The sequence below is a fragment of the Amblyraja radiata genome, chromosome 7 (assembly GCF_010909765.2).
Source record: "Amblyraja radiata isolate CabotCenter1 chromosome 7, sAmbRad1.1.pri, whole genome shotgun sequence".
NCBI classification, from domain to species: Eukaryota; Metazoa; Chordata; class Chondrichthyes; order Rajiformes; family Rajidae; genus Amblyraja; species Amblyraja radiata.
The window spans coordinates 22,797,974-22,813,034 of record NC_045962.1 but is presented as its reverse complement, the minus strand read 5'-3'; the positions used below and the strand labels follow the sequence as shown (position 1 = coordinate 22,813,034).

The window sequence follows — 15,061 nt, the reverse complement described above, 5'->3', positions numbered from 1 at the left end:
TAACAAATATCACTAATCCATTTTATTGATGAAAATTGAGGGATACATTTGGCCAGGACTCTAGGGATAATTCATCATTAAAATGTTGTTCCAACATATATTACATCTACGCGAGAGACCAGCTGGCCCGCAGTTAAACAAATCAACCCAGAGCAGGGCTCTCACTTAACTTTTTTTCTCTGCTTTCAGCCGGGCAACCTAGGCAGCTTTTTAGGTTGCCAAATGACAGTTTAGGTGATCATTTAAGACGGCTTGTATGACGCGTGCGATAATGTGCTCGGACGAAGTGCATATTTACCAATCGGAAATTATGCTCAATGAAGCATTCACATATTATTTCTGCTTCAAATAAAGTCACAAACTAAACATATTCACCAATCAAGACATGATATATACCACAATGACATGCAGCAAAATTATAATACAGTATCTCAACTATTTTTACACATGGCAATGAATGCAATTTCTATTATTTCTTTCCACTTTCCAAAATGTGGTTGATTTATTCAGGGTATGATCAACCTGTGTCAATAAATCCTGGGCCATGGTAACATATATGCATAACCATGCGGGCCCGTTATTCGCTCCGACCTACCATCACCCCGCACTACAGCCATCGACCGGAAACGTCACTTATTCCTTTTCTCCAGTGATGCTGCCTGACCCGCTGAGTTACACCAGTTTTTTGTGTCTATCTTCGGTATAAACCATTATCTGCAGTGTCAAGCCGGGCAAAATGACCAGGCTTTTAGATTGCCCAGCGGGACCTTAGGTGGCCATTGGCACCTGAGCAACCGTTATTTTCGAGCCCTGCAGAGACTTCTAAAATAAATACTCCCTAGGTTAATGACTGCAAGATCTCAACTTCTCAAAGAAAGATGTAAAGAAACAGAAGTTTATCAAAATAATTTCAAAGCTTTTTGAGTTCCGGCTTATAAAAGGTAAATTGTGCAATGGAGGAGCAATTACAATAAGATACTAGTGTTATTTTTACCCTTAATTGAGGTTTTCAGGCTCAGTCACCGCCAAAATTTGTACGACGGTATCACTCTCATCAGCACTGTCATACAAACATGTAAACGTGCTGCAATAAGCCACTTGCTTCCTCAAACGTGCTCCATAATTTAATAGAATCGCAAATCTGATTTTAAGCATATTTTGTGTTCCATCTACCCAGAGTAACCATCCCTTTGCTTAAATATTTAACTGCCTTGAAAATATTCCTCCAGTCTAAAATGGTTGGCTCACTCACTTATAAGCAGTAACCATTAATTCTGGAGCTCTCAAAAGGAAACCCCTCAGCCAAAATCAACCGACTTACATTCTCCTACCTCAGCCACTTCAAAGTGCTTAATCCAAGCAAACAGCCAACGCGAATTAAACATTCTAGTCTAATGCTAGACCAAACTAAAAAGCACTTCCTGGGTCAGTCTGGAATTAAACTAAATGGATTTCCAGTGCACAGTATTCTTGTGGGAGTTTTTCCAGCACTGAGCTGGGAACAATTACCAGTAGTTTAGTTTAGTGATACAGTGCGGAAACAGGCCCTTCGGCCCACCAAGTCCCTGCCGACTAGTCCCGCATATTAACAATGTCCACCACACACTAGGGACAATTTAAAATTATACTAACAATTAACCTACATACCTTTGTAGTGTTGGAAGAAATCGGAGCAACCGGAGAAAACCCACGCGGTCACACTGAGAACGTACAAACTCCATACAGACAGCACCAGTAGTTAGGATCGAACCTGGGACTCTGACGCTGTAAGGCAGCAATTCCACCACTGCGCCAGTGTCGCCCTAAATTCTGCTCTGACGCAATAGTTGCCCTTCTAAGAAACCTTGTGTTATAGAAAATCGTGTTATTAAAAAAGGGGAGGGGGGGGGGGGGGGGGGGGGGGGGGAGCGAGGGGCTGGACTTGCAATAACAGTAAAAAAAAATTCCTGCAGGATATTCAAAAATATTTATTTAATAGCTATAATTTTATTATTGTTTCTACCAGCTAAAGGTAGGTATGTTGCAAAGCCTACCTGAAGCGTCGCTGAAAATCTGTCGCTGCGGGTGTGCGCGATTTGGGCGCCGTTTAGAGGGGGCGGGTTTAAATCGAAGATGTTCAGCCTTGTAAAATATTAACGAAAAATCGCTGAAAGACCCCGTCGCAAAAGCTATTATTAGTTTTAAAGGCCTTGAATAATAGTTATAGTAGTTTAAAAATCAATCTCTAAACCCGCGACCACCAGCAACCGCAGGGTCTCATAAAGCAGACAACTGAAGGTAAGCTGTATATTTTTACATTAAAAAGGGCTTCTAAGGATCCCTTTATACAAAGTTTAATATTGCGAGTAGCTCATTTTGGGCCCATTATATCCCGCAGTATTTTTCTCGGCATTTGGGGGCACAAATCTACCGCAATGTGAACGTTCTAAACCAGCGCGTTCCACAGGGAAAGCTGATTTAAATGGACTTTAATTTACAGCAATTGAACACTAAATTCCTTCCATTTGGTCTATAAATTAATGTAAATGAGATTTAAAAATCATGTTTTATTGTGAATTATTTGTGAATATTATTTGGACATTTAGGCTATTTAAAAATGTTAATCATTTATTAAGAAATGGATAGATGTTTAGATCTAGTAATTGAAGTCTGAAATTAGCTACAATTAGGTAACTAACTAATTATTGATATAATTTGATATAATTGATATAATTTGATATAATTTAATTGCCACACAACCAAGGTCGGTGGAATTTGGGTTGCCAGCAGCGGTACAGTAATAAAGAACACAACCACAATAAAAATTAATTCAGTTCTCTTAATTTTTAAGAAAGTTATGGGCTTTTGACTGTTCACGATCACAGCTTTTTTGTTATGTCCATAGAAAATCAATAGGGAACAAGATGCTCATTTCCGAGTACGAAAATGGCCATAACTTTTTAAATACTTGAGATATGAAAGTGAATTAGGTGTCAAATTAAACTTATTTTTATGCTTTATCTGATGGGATAAATTGCAGACTTGATTTTTTAAATCTCAAAATTTTGTAACATTGCTACTAAAGGTAGCAGAAAAACACTGCGGGATATAATGGGCCCAAAATTAGCTACTCGCAACATTAAACTTTGTATAAAGGGATCTTAGAAGCCCTTTTTAACGTAAAAATAAACAGCCTACCTTCCGTTTTCCCCTGTATGAGATCTGGCCGGTTGCCGGCCGTCGGGGGTTTAGAGGTTAATTTTTAAACTACTATAACAAGTAAATAAAGCTCATAAAACTAAAAATAGCTCAAGCGAGGGAATCTTCCAGCGATTTTTCGTTAATAATTAAATAGGCTGAACAAGCTCGATTTGAACAGCCTAGGGAAAATCGCGTTTTAAACCCGCCCCCCTCTAAACGGCGGCAAAATCTCGCACACGGACTGGGACAGATTTTCAGCGACGCTTCAGGTACGTTTTGCAACATACCTACTAAAGGCACTAAAGGCTGTAGTTGGAGGCGTAACTGGACCATTCTTTGGAAATGCTTCTTTATTAATCTTATTCATTGCTATTTTCCTACCTACAGAACTATATTTTTTGTTTTAATTCAATTTGTTAGAAAAAACGGAGTTATGAAAGAAACGCTTCCGTGTGTGGTCACACACGTGACCAGTCGTACTAGACATCTGACCCCAAACATTCTCAGCATAACATGAATATTTCATTTGATAAACTTAAAAAAAAAAAAGAATCATATATACAGTACAAAACAATATACCTGTAATGCTTTCATAATTAGAAGAGATGTTTTCCACAATGTTTCATATTTTTGGTCACACTGCAATGGCCCAACTGCAGAAACTTAAACTGCATAATCCGCAAAAAATATAAGGCTGAAAATTTCAGCAAAACACAAAGTGCCAGAGGAACTCACTAGGTCAGCAGCATCTGTGGAGGAAATGGACACACGGCATTTTGGGTTGAGTCCCTTCTTCAGACTGACAGAAGTAAGGGAAGGAGGAGGGGGGGGATAAAAAGGGAAACATGGGACTAGGGGATAGGAGACGAGTATACGAAGGGGGAAAGGAGCAGAGTAACTGGGGGGAGGGGGGGGTGCAATGTGTGTGCACCAGGGTGAAGATTTTTGTGCATATTATTGCTATACGTTACACTGTTTAATGGAGTATCATTGCACAAAAGCAATTGTCCTCAATAATAATAATGGATGGGATTTATATAGCGCCTTTCTAATACTCAAGGCGCTTTACATCGCATTATTCATTCACTCCTCAGTCACACTCGGTGGTGGTAAGCTACTTCTGTAGCCACAGCTGCCCTGGGGCAGACTGACGGAAGCGTGGCTGCTAATCTGCGCCTACGGCCCCTCCGACCACCACCAATCACTCACACACATTCACACACAGGCAAAGGTGGGTGAAGTGTCTTGCCCAAGGACACAACGACAGTATGCACTCCAAGCGGGATTCGAACCGGCTACCTTCCGGTTGCCAGCCGAACACTTAGCCCATTGTGCCATCTGTCGTCTCAATGTCAATGGCCACTCGCACACGGTTAAAATAGCAGTTGTGTTCTTAAAGAAACAATGGTGTCTGATTACCGCGGAAATGTTATATTAAGCGCCCGACAGTGTTCTTTCTATCTGTCAATTTCCAAAGTAACTTTTAAGTAGTTCTCGTCTCCAAAACTATATTACAACCAATTCAGCCCACATCATGCAAATTATGTTCTCTAATTATTCACATGCTACATTCAATTGTGCTATGGAAACCAAGCGTTATAGTAAAACCACCTGTTCTTAGCTTTTAAAAAAAAAAAAGAGTTTTACTACAATTTTAAGCACCAGAAATGAATTCACTGCTTAGCACACCTTAAAACAATTCTTGATGCAGATTTTGATACTGTAAATTCTTCTGGATCACCTCCCCAAAAATGGGCTATCAAATTACTCCATCCACTTGTTTCTCCTCACACAATGCACTGTTTGTAATGGCCCCATCAACCCATGCCCCCAATCTCCTACAATTAGTAATTCTCGGTGCTTTAAAAACCGGACCCGGTGGTTGTTTTCCAACCTAACAACCCTTCAGCCACAGCACAACTCCATGACATTCTCTGACCACTTATTTTACTGTCTCATTTTATCTCTGTAAGGTGACAATCCAGTGGAAGCCACCACTGCAAATAATGATCATATTGTTCACATGTAATTTCATTTCTGGCCAAGCAAACAACAGTCCGAATCTGATCGAAATACTTGCCTGAAATGTGGCTATGAAAACCTGTTACTGATACGTAACACAGCAGCTCAACAGCACATTTTACATGCAACCTTGATAAAATTATTAATCATGTTCAAAATCTTCAGATTATTTTCTCAATGACAGTCCTTGATTTTGCATCCTAAGCCACATGCAGAAACTGCAAATCAACAGAAGTATGTGTTTATCCTCTCAAGCATCCATCACTTACTGGCTCTAATTGATGAAAAATGATTTACTTCATAATCTAAGAAAACATCTTGTGAATCGTTTAACAATAATATAATTTCTATACTATTAACCTTGTAAACGCATTATCTGCATTTAATCCTATGAACTACCACTGGACATTCAGCAATTTATTAAAAATGGAACTGGTCACTTAGTAAATCAGTCCATTGAATAGAGATTAGGTCTGGAAGTAAAATGGTGATGATTTTCATACAACTATTGCTGTAAGCTTAAATCTTACTTGTATTTAACCAGGATAATTTTATTTCTGCACAGCAATATAACCAATGGGTTTCTCAATAAAGTAACAGATTAAATTATGGTATATCAAGGATGATGTTTTATTGCATTGAACAAATCGGAGTATCGGTTTCTTCTTATGCAATAGACCGGCAACTCTTCATAAAAAAGATTATCTTGCGACGCACACAAAAAAAACGAAAACCTAAAATTACTTCACTGCAGCATCTACCACAACAGGTTGGCCTTGCTCGTCTTGGTTTGAGGCATGCACATTGTGTAGATAAACTAACATAAAAACTCCAGTCTAGGATGTTCGATTCACCAATTGGCAGTTGCTGGAATAACTTGATATTCGTCTTGATTCCCCAGTGAAGCCACACTAAATTGATAAAGTGCCTTGCTGATCAACACACCAGGGAAACTGCTCCAGTGTTGTGCTGCTGGAAGGTGTTGTTTCCCAACTGGAGTGAACCTGGGTTTTCTGTAACTAAACATCATAAGTGCAGGCACCTCAAAATACACGGTCGGCAAGGGAGATTGCCTACAGTTGCCCTCGACTGCCTGTAACTACATAGTGACCCCACTCCACTGCACTACGAGTTCAACTCGCGGAAAATATTTCAACTTGCTGAAAATTTTGCCGCGACCTAGCTGAGGCCGCAAGTATTCGGGAACTTCCCTCGAGCATGAAGGAGAGTTCCAGTGACCTCATAGGACCTCCTAGGACCACGTGTCGACCATGCTGCAAGTTTGAGTCAAGGGCAAACTCGTCGATCAGGTCGCCGCAGTGGGACAGCCCCTTTACTCCTGCTTCCTTCTGAATCATCAAAATTGAAACTCTGAAATGTTTCCCAGCTACGTCATTTCTTGGCACGGGGCATAAACATGTAACAATCCCGCCCAAATGATAAGTCAACAAGCATTTTCATGGCAATCATCTGTGAAACAGATGTGATGTGGCAGATTGTGGCATGTGTAAGGAACAGGCAGGAGGAGGAATACAGGAACTTGACCAGTGCCTTTTGTGCCTGGAATGAAGAGAACTGTCTCATCCTGAACACAATTAAGACTAAAGAGATGGTGGTTAACTTTGGCAGGTCCAAGCTCCCCCTTCAGCCGGTCAATGCTGCAGGGGCTGACATTGAGGTGGTGCAGACATATAAATACCTTGGAGTGCACCTTGATAACAAACTGGACTGGTCTGTCAACTCTGACTCCCTCTACAAAAAAGGCCAGAGCAGACTCTTTTTCCTCAGAAGGCTCAAATCCTTCAATGTGTGTAATGATATGCTGCACATGTTTTACAACACTGTGGTTGCAAGTGTTATTTTCTATGCTGTTGTCTGCTGGGGCAACAGCATTAGTGCAAAAAACAACAAGAAGCTGGACAAACTGGTTAAACGAGCTAGCTCAGTGCTGGAGGGGAGAGTAGACTCTGGGATGGATGTGCTTGAGAGGCGTATGAGGCACAAGGTGCAGGTCATCCTGAAAAACCCCGGGCATCCCCTCCATGTAATTCTGGAGAGTCAAAAGAGCACTCGGAACAACAACCGGCTCCTCTCCCTGCCCTGTAGAACGGAGCGGTTCAGGAGATCCTTCACCCCTGCAGCCATTAGATTTTATAATTCGGACCGCCAGGCTGTAGGGGGATGCATTTTGCAATTTTTAATTTTTAACTGTTAATTAATGGTCTTTTTAAGTATTTATTGCTCTCAGGTAGTGTCCACATTGTATTCTATGTATTTTCTGTCTGCGTGCGTTTTGAATCTGTGGGTTTGTTGGTTGGGGGCTTCTGGACATCTGAATTTCCCTGAGGGGATCAATAAAGTATTTATTATTATTATTATTATGTCATCAGTGAGCACAGGATGGATCATATACCTTCTCCAGGCATTAATGATAGGGAGGTGACATGATGGGCGGGGCAAGGCCAGCCTGCACAACACAGTGGGGAGTTTAACACACTTGCTAATGCTTCGCAAGTAATAGACATTACAGCCACAACTGCAAGATGAATGGGTGGAGGGCACTATCCAGAATAATGTGACATCTGTTCCTCGTACAATCAAATATCAGGCTTGGTTTCCAGCCTACAATGAAGATAATTATAGAAAATGAAGCCAAAGGGAAGAGAATTCATATCTTCCAATAATGCACGTTTTCTCTCATTTCAATTCTTGGGAGATCTAAATTATGAGACAATGAAAAGTGCAGATGTATAGATTTCAAAATGTACAAAATGTAATGGACTTCTAAATTTACATTTGAATACACAACTTTCTGAATTTATATGCGCAAGTCATGTGGCAGATACCGTGAGTGTATTAATGGTCTCCACATAAAGCAAGCAAGTAACAGGCTTTTGTGGATTGCAATCATCACAAATTCTGGGCCAATGGTTTGGTAAAATGTCTAAAAACTGATTATTTCCATTGATTAGGGTCAATTTAAAGCCATCATAGATAACTGCGAATGGAGACATCTCTTGGAGAATTGTTAAATAATGGAACACTTTGTCAACAAATCAGTGAACACGTCACACAGGAAGGAACAACATCAAGAACAGAACAGGCCAAATCAAACAGTTCTTTACTACTCCAGCAAAGATACAGGGACTAAATGGTCTCATTATGTACAATATATCCCATAGACATTCCTGATCTTTTTAGTCCAATTAAAACAGTACATTAATAATACATTATGAACACAGGTTTTCCCCAAGATTTACCCATATTCTTTCATGTTATTATCATGTTTCTAACACTAAATATTAAAAGCAAGGTGTAATTCTTAATAATCAGATTGAAAACACTATGGGTGCAATTTAATGGCCCTGCAATGCGAATATGAAAATTGAATAGTAACTTCAAAGAGAACCAACTCTTCACAAAAAGTCCTTGGAAATGTTTCAATTACTTTACTTTCTTAGAAAGAAACCTCAGTACATTTTCCTTTCCATAAAACTTGATTACTGGCAAGATGGCATTGATAACTAACAAAATCAATGGAGAAAATAAAGAATATGACTTAGCTTTCTTGAACAGTGTTCTTTCTGTATGAGAAATGTTTACACAAAATGAAAATCCAAATAAATAACTAATTCCATCCAAATAAACCCATAAAATATCAGAAATTGCAAATAAATGTAGCAGTCATCTATCTCACAGATAAAGTTAGTTTTGCCTGCTGATATTGTTGCAAAAGCTTAGGCTCAGATTTAGCAACTGTAATGATAGAAATTAGTATATCATTAACTCTTAAAAGTTATGGCAACTTCAGGTTTTGTTCATTTTTGGTCGAAGTGGCAACAATATAGTCCTTGTGGAGATTGGTGTCAAATTGGCCAGATTGGATTTGACCTTATTTTTGTGAACATGAGACATGGGCAATTTTCTACATTGTTCACTCAAGATTCAGGGCTAGTTCTGGAGTGCAGGTTTAAGGTTCTACAAGTGGCATGTTTTCTGCTGTTTTGTTGATATGATTTGCAGTGAATCAAACTGGCTGAAGACTAGCCTCTGTGATAGTGGAGATCTCAGGAGGAAGCGGAGATGGATCTTCCTTTTCCAGCATTTGTGGCAGTATGTAGTTGCAAATGCTTCAGCTTAGTTTACAGCACTTATTTCTAAGCTGAGGATGATGATATTCTTAGAGCCACCTCCTTCTATTAGTTATTTTCTTGCCCCCTGCCATTCATTGTTGGATGTCACAGTACAGCAGAGCTTTTATCTAATCCACTGAAGGTAAGATTGCTTAGCTCTTTCTTTGCAAAACATTAGTATTTATTCTTGTGCTAATGTTTCATTAGGCTAGCACTCATTTTGTGTGTGCCTACTGCTGCTCTTGGCCAAGCTTTATTCACTCTTAATTGATTCTCCTTGATTGTAATGGTAGAGTAAGGAATATGTGAGAGGTGAAATTATATATTGCGCTGCACATTCCTGGTGCTGCTGCAGGGCTGCCACATCTCATTGATACCTAATTATGAGTGTTATATCTGTTCTGCATCTGTCCCACAGGAATACCACACAACATTGTGGAGGATCCCTCAATAAGAAAAAAGGACTGCATCTCCACGAGGACAATGTTGTAATCACTTCAACCAGAGTTATCTTGGAAGGTTGCACCTGTCATGCTATACTGGCGAGGTTGAGATCAGGTAGATTTGTCCCTAGTTTGTTCCACTCATGAGCTGCCAAAATGTTTCTGGCAAGTATGTACCTCACGGCATGGCCCAGTAACTCAGTCCTGGTGCCACTATAGGCATTGAAATCTCTCACCCTTGAAACAGTATTCATTTATCAGCTGGGGGAGAAGGGTGGGTATTTGTCAGGAGGGTTACTTGCAACTCAGAATTACTTGCCCATATTTGGCTTGGTGCCATGAGATCTCACGGGTCAACATTGAAGACTTCAAGAGCCATTCCTCCCTGCCTGCACATCACTGCACCACCATATCTGCCCGGCAATGAGACATTCAAAGAGGTTGCAAAGGTGGAATACCCCACCTTTGCAGAGCAAGCTCCTTAAATATTGACTAGAACAGCAGCCCCCAGATGTTTTGAAGGAAGACTTTGCAAGGTCAAGCAGGCTGGAAGCAAAACCATGTGCCAAAATCATTAAATTCTGAAGTTGTCGGCAATTCAATCTCTTCCAGAGGTTGCATTATTTTGTTATGCAAATTTCTTCACCATAACACAAGAAATCAGTTGAATCACTGAAGCCGTCATCAGTTTATAAACTACACCGAGTGCAAAACGCATTCTGAAAATGCTTTAATACATGGTTGAGTTGAATTTTTAGTAGCACACTTAGTAACAATTCATGCTCAGCTAATTATCTGGCCAAGTTTCAGTATTAATATTTCAAAACCATTTTTTTTCCATTTTAAATTAAATTTATGTTATTTCAACTTGTTCCTGAATGATACCTACTTTCTAATAATTATTTCATACTACAAAACATTTTAATTATTAACAAACAGTTGCGCTTTTCCATCCTAAGAAACCTTAATATAATTTGTCAGTCAGCCAACTTGGTTGACAATCAGGGAGTGCTGTGAACTTTCCCTTGAGAGTAACTAATGGCAGTAATTGGGCAGACCAAGCCATTGTGGGTGTCTACATTTTTGTGGCATCTTTCATTCAGCCTGCAATGAGCATCCCTACTAAATACAACTTGGAATTAAAATTCTCACAAATGGCAACATTTTCAACTGATATTATATCAGAGCATATTAAATTATAAATGTATTCATTAAAAAAAATCACAATAAGTATTGCATTTAGATTCTGTTTGAGAAACAAGTTTCAAAAAGTACAGGAAATGAACACATTGCATATTCTTTATAAATGAATCAACACTCTTCTGCAAAACAATGTGACATCCAGCTTCATGAAAAATCAAATAGCAGTGAGTAAATTTGTTTGTTGGGTTTGAGAGAGTGGGCTTGTTGGGTGTGATAAGCAGAACAAACAAAAATAGTAAGATTCGACGTAAAAACCAGATCATTTGTAATCAAATGTTCCTCCATTAATTTAATACACAAATTATTAATTGGTTGAATTTTCTTCTCTCCAGAGGATGCATGACACTATTCAGACTAACAGACAATATTAACTGGAATCTGGAAAATATATTAGGTTCAGTAGAAAGAAAAATATCGTTTTGTGAAGTTGTTTGATATCCCTTATAATCAATCCTTCCAAGACGTAGAGTATATTGTTTTATTAAGAAAATGCAAGAAATGCTGCTCTTTTCAGACTTTTAATTTGATTTTTATATTCAAATACTTGGCATTTAACAAGAATGGCCCCAGAACCCTGAACACAACGATCCAAGTTTCAACCGTCAGACTAATTTCATTAAAGAGGAAGTGAACCAACTGGAATTTTTCCTACAAAAAGTCAGCATTGCTTCAAGTTTACAATTGTAACTCCTCCTTATTTTTTTTTCTGCTCAACCAAGTATTTTAATCTCGTTTGTTATCCTTCTTCATCCTTTACCTGTGAAATGTATCTAATCATCTCTTGTAGTATCAAATTCAATTTTTTTTAAATTTAACTTCCTTCACATAAACTTTAATGGTTTACATTGAATATAAAAGAATGGTAAGTTTAAAATCAAGGTAAACATTTTGAAGACTTCAGTTTGAAATTCAGATGTTTTGAACAAATGTGAGTATCAAAATATGAAAAGCAGATTGGATTCAAGGACTTAAACTGGGAAAGCCCTTGATGCAATCTGCAGAAACAAAGACGTTTCAAAAGCAATGGACTAACATGTTATTATATATCAATGCTCTTTCAATGTGGGACATACCTCCAACTAGGAATTTCATTATTTTCATTAAATGTTTTTGATAAATATTGGGCAAGAAATTTCCATGACCTTCCAATAGCTCTTTGGATCTTTGGCATTCATTCAGGGAGGGGAAACATCAGTATGATACCATGCAAAATATAGCATTCCTGTCAGTACAACATTGATATGTAAGCCCAGTGTATGAATTCAAGCTCTCAGAGCAAGATTAGAACCCTCAATCTGCAGAGGACAAAAACGATGCCATTAAGGAGAGGATGACATTACTGCACAAACTACATTACAATCTTAATGAGCATTGAAAAATAAATTTGATTACTTCCTCAAGACAAAAAAAAATGGTGGTAGATAAGAAAAATATTCACAGAAGGGTAATTCAATTACTGATTCCCAAGGGAGTCTTTGGTCTCCGTCTGACCAGTTATTAGTTGCTGGATTGGCATTATGTACATGAAGGGCTCCAAGGACATTATTTTAAAATGCCTGGATTTAGGTACATTATGGCCTACTTCGAATTAACCATGGTCAGGTCTCCAATCCATGAATTTAAGTATATGGATTCTAAACTCAGGCTTATCTTTTTTTTCCCCCAATCCAAACAGTTTACTTGATTGAAATGTTCTTCAGAGACAGTCTCACGGGGCAGAAACAACAATATGTCGATTCTTAAAAGGTTTCTGCTCAACATTACAAATGCTGAAGTCCACTAGGGGACAAAAAATGCAGATTTTCTACAAAATTGTATCTGATATATATGTGCCATCTTTAAAAAAAAAAAAAATCAGCATTGCACCCCCCTCCCCCAATAAATGTCTACCATTTTAAAGGCCACAACAACTTCTATTTGGTGCCATTAATAGAACTAATCTGTTTAAGAAGGAACTGCAGATGCTGGAAAATCGAAGGTAGACAAAAATGCTGGAGAAACTCAGCAGGTGAGGCAGCATCTATGGAGTAGATGGAATAGAACTAAAATATGGAATAGAACTAAACTTCATGTTTTACTAGATTGCTGATATTTTTACTGTTCTTTATTTTCTTATGCCAGGCACTGTACATTAGTTAACAAACTATACGACTAAGCCACCAAATGAGATAGTCAAGTATGGCTGTCAAGACTTTACACATGCCCAAAGGAGGCAGAGTTCAGTTGAATTATACATGTAATACAATGCACATTTAATCTAAGGGATATTTCCTTTCAATGGTTGCAAGTCATGATTTCCCCTCACCTACCCAAGTTGCTGAAATATAATTAGGTATTCCGAATGCCATCCCAAATTAGATCAATAATTCAAAAACTAAGTCTAGAGTCGTGTCCAAATGGTTTGATGACTCACTGGCCATATTTGCTAAAACAAGTCAAAATATTTTAAATAATCCGTATATTTCAAACATGTTTACGACATTGAGGTTTGTCTGTCAACACCCAGATCTTGGCTTCAATGTTTTTGTATTCAACATTCATGATGTTAGTTTCACATAAAATAACTTTCATATACAAGCAAAATTCATATTTGGTACAAACTTGTTTTTGAATCCTAAATAAAATACCCAATACCCAATGTAACATTACTTTACTAAATTATTCAAAGTTCAAGACTAAATTAGCAAAGCCATTTTGTCAAATCAAAAACTGACCTGCATATCACAGTCAACAAGAAATTATGAAGTTTACAAGTTTACATTTAGAAATGGGAGCAAAACAATCCAAATAAACCAAATCCAATCACAGCTTGCCAGAAGAAATTGGAAAACAAAAACTGTGCCCCTCCAAATGAATAGCAGCCTGATTCAGGGTTTTAAACTGGAGTTTGAAATCCAGTCTGAAGTTTGAAATGTGCAGCTCTGTCGGGACACCGGCGCTTATGTTTGGGCAGTGTCACAGGGCCCACTCGCCCTCGCCCTCGCCGCCGCCGCCGCCGCCACACTGCCAGCAATCCCTCTATATTCCGGCCTGGTTCCAACTTCTTCACGATGGCAATTTAATCCAATCTGCCACAGCCGAGCCAGGCCAGGCCGGGCCGGGGCGGTGTACGCGGCCGCAGAGACACGCAACACATGGGCCCCGACCTCAGCCTGCAGCGCCGCCGAGCCGCCGCAGTGCCAGGCCGGCTTCCTGGTCGCCGCCAGCCCCAGGCGCGGCGGCCTATGCTCGCCCAACACGGCCGGGAGCGGGCGGAAGGTGCGACAACTCACCGTCTGGCCATCTCCGAGAGCAAGGGGGCAGCTGGCGCTTGGTGCGCGGCCGGGCTCGGCGCGATGCTGGGCTTCCTCACAACGAAACTTTGTGCGGCCGGGAGCTGTAACTTTCACTTTGCCATATGGTGGGTCCCAGTGCAACGAGACGCAGAGAGGCCGCGCAGCGCAGCGCCGCGCACGGTGACGCCGGTGCAGCTGCTCCCAACCCAGGCGCGCACCCCCTCCGGCCGGAGGCTGAAGCGCAGCGCCCTCCACTCGACTCGGCTCGGCTCGGCTCCACTCGGCTCGGCTCGGCACCCCCCACCCCCCACCCCGGCTCTCGCTTCACACGCCAGCAAACACACTCCACGATCAGGCAACCACCCTTCTCCCCTTCTCGCGTTGCAAACGCGCGTCCTGCAGCTTTCCGCGCTCACTCAAGCACCGGCTTCCATTGGAAGAAGGATCTCGACCCGTCACCTATTCCTTCATCTCCACAGATGCTGCCTGTCCGTTGAATTACTCCAGCATTTTGTGTCTGTCTTCCACTTCATTGGAGATACTTTAGCCTGAATGGTGCACGACTTTTCTTTTGCGTGAAGGCCTAGTCTTACAATCCAAAACATTCCCAAGGCCCATCACCAGAAGGAAACAAGTTTTTTTCTTAATTATAGTGTCATCCAGAATGGAAACAGGCCCTTCGGCCCAACTCACCCATGCCGACCAAGATGCACCATCTAAGGTTGTCAGTCCCATTTGCCCCATTAGCCATTCATCACTTTCTGCCAATTAAACTACCATAGATATCAGGGCCAAGACGTCCTGA

General features: G+C 40.2%; 1 protein-coding gene across 1 annotated transcript in view; it reads right to left on the bottom strand.

Moving 5' to 3' along the window:
* Window positions 1–14,470, bottom strand: part of cwc22 (CWC22 spliceosome associated protein homolog) — a 76,127-nt gene extending 61,657 nt beyond the window's left edge. Inside the window, exon 1 of the mRNA XM_033023836.1 lies at window positions 14,254–14,470. Coding sequence (XP_032879727.1) covers window positions 14,254–14,264 — 11 coding nt within the window. The 5' untranslated portion in view covers window positions 14,265–14,470. The remainder of the gene's footprint in view (window positions 1–14,253) is intronic.
* Between the last annotated feature and the right edge of the window lie 591 nt (window positions 14,471–15,061).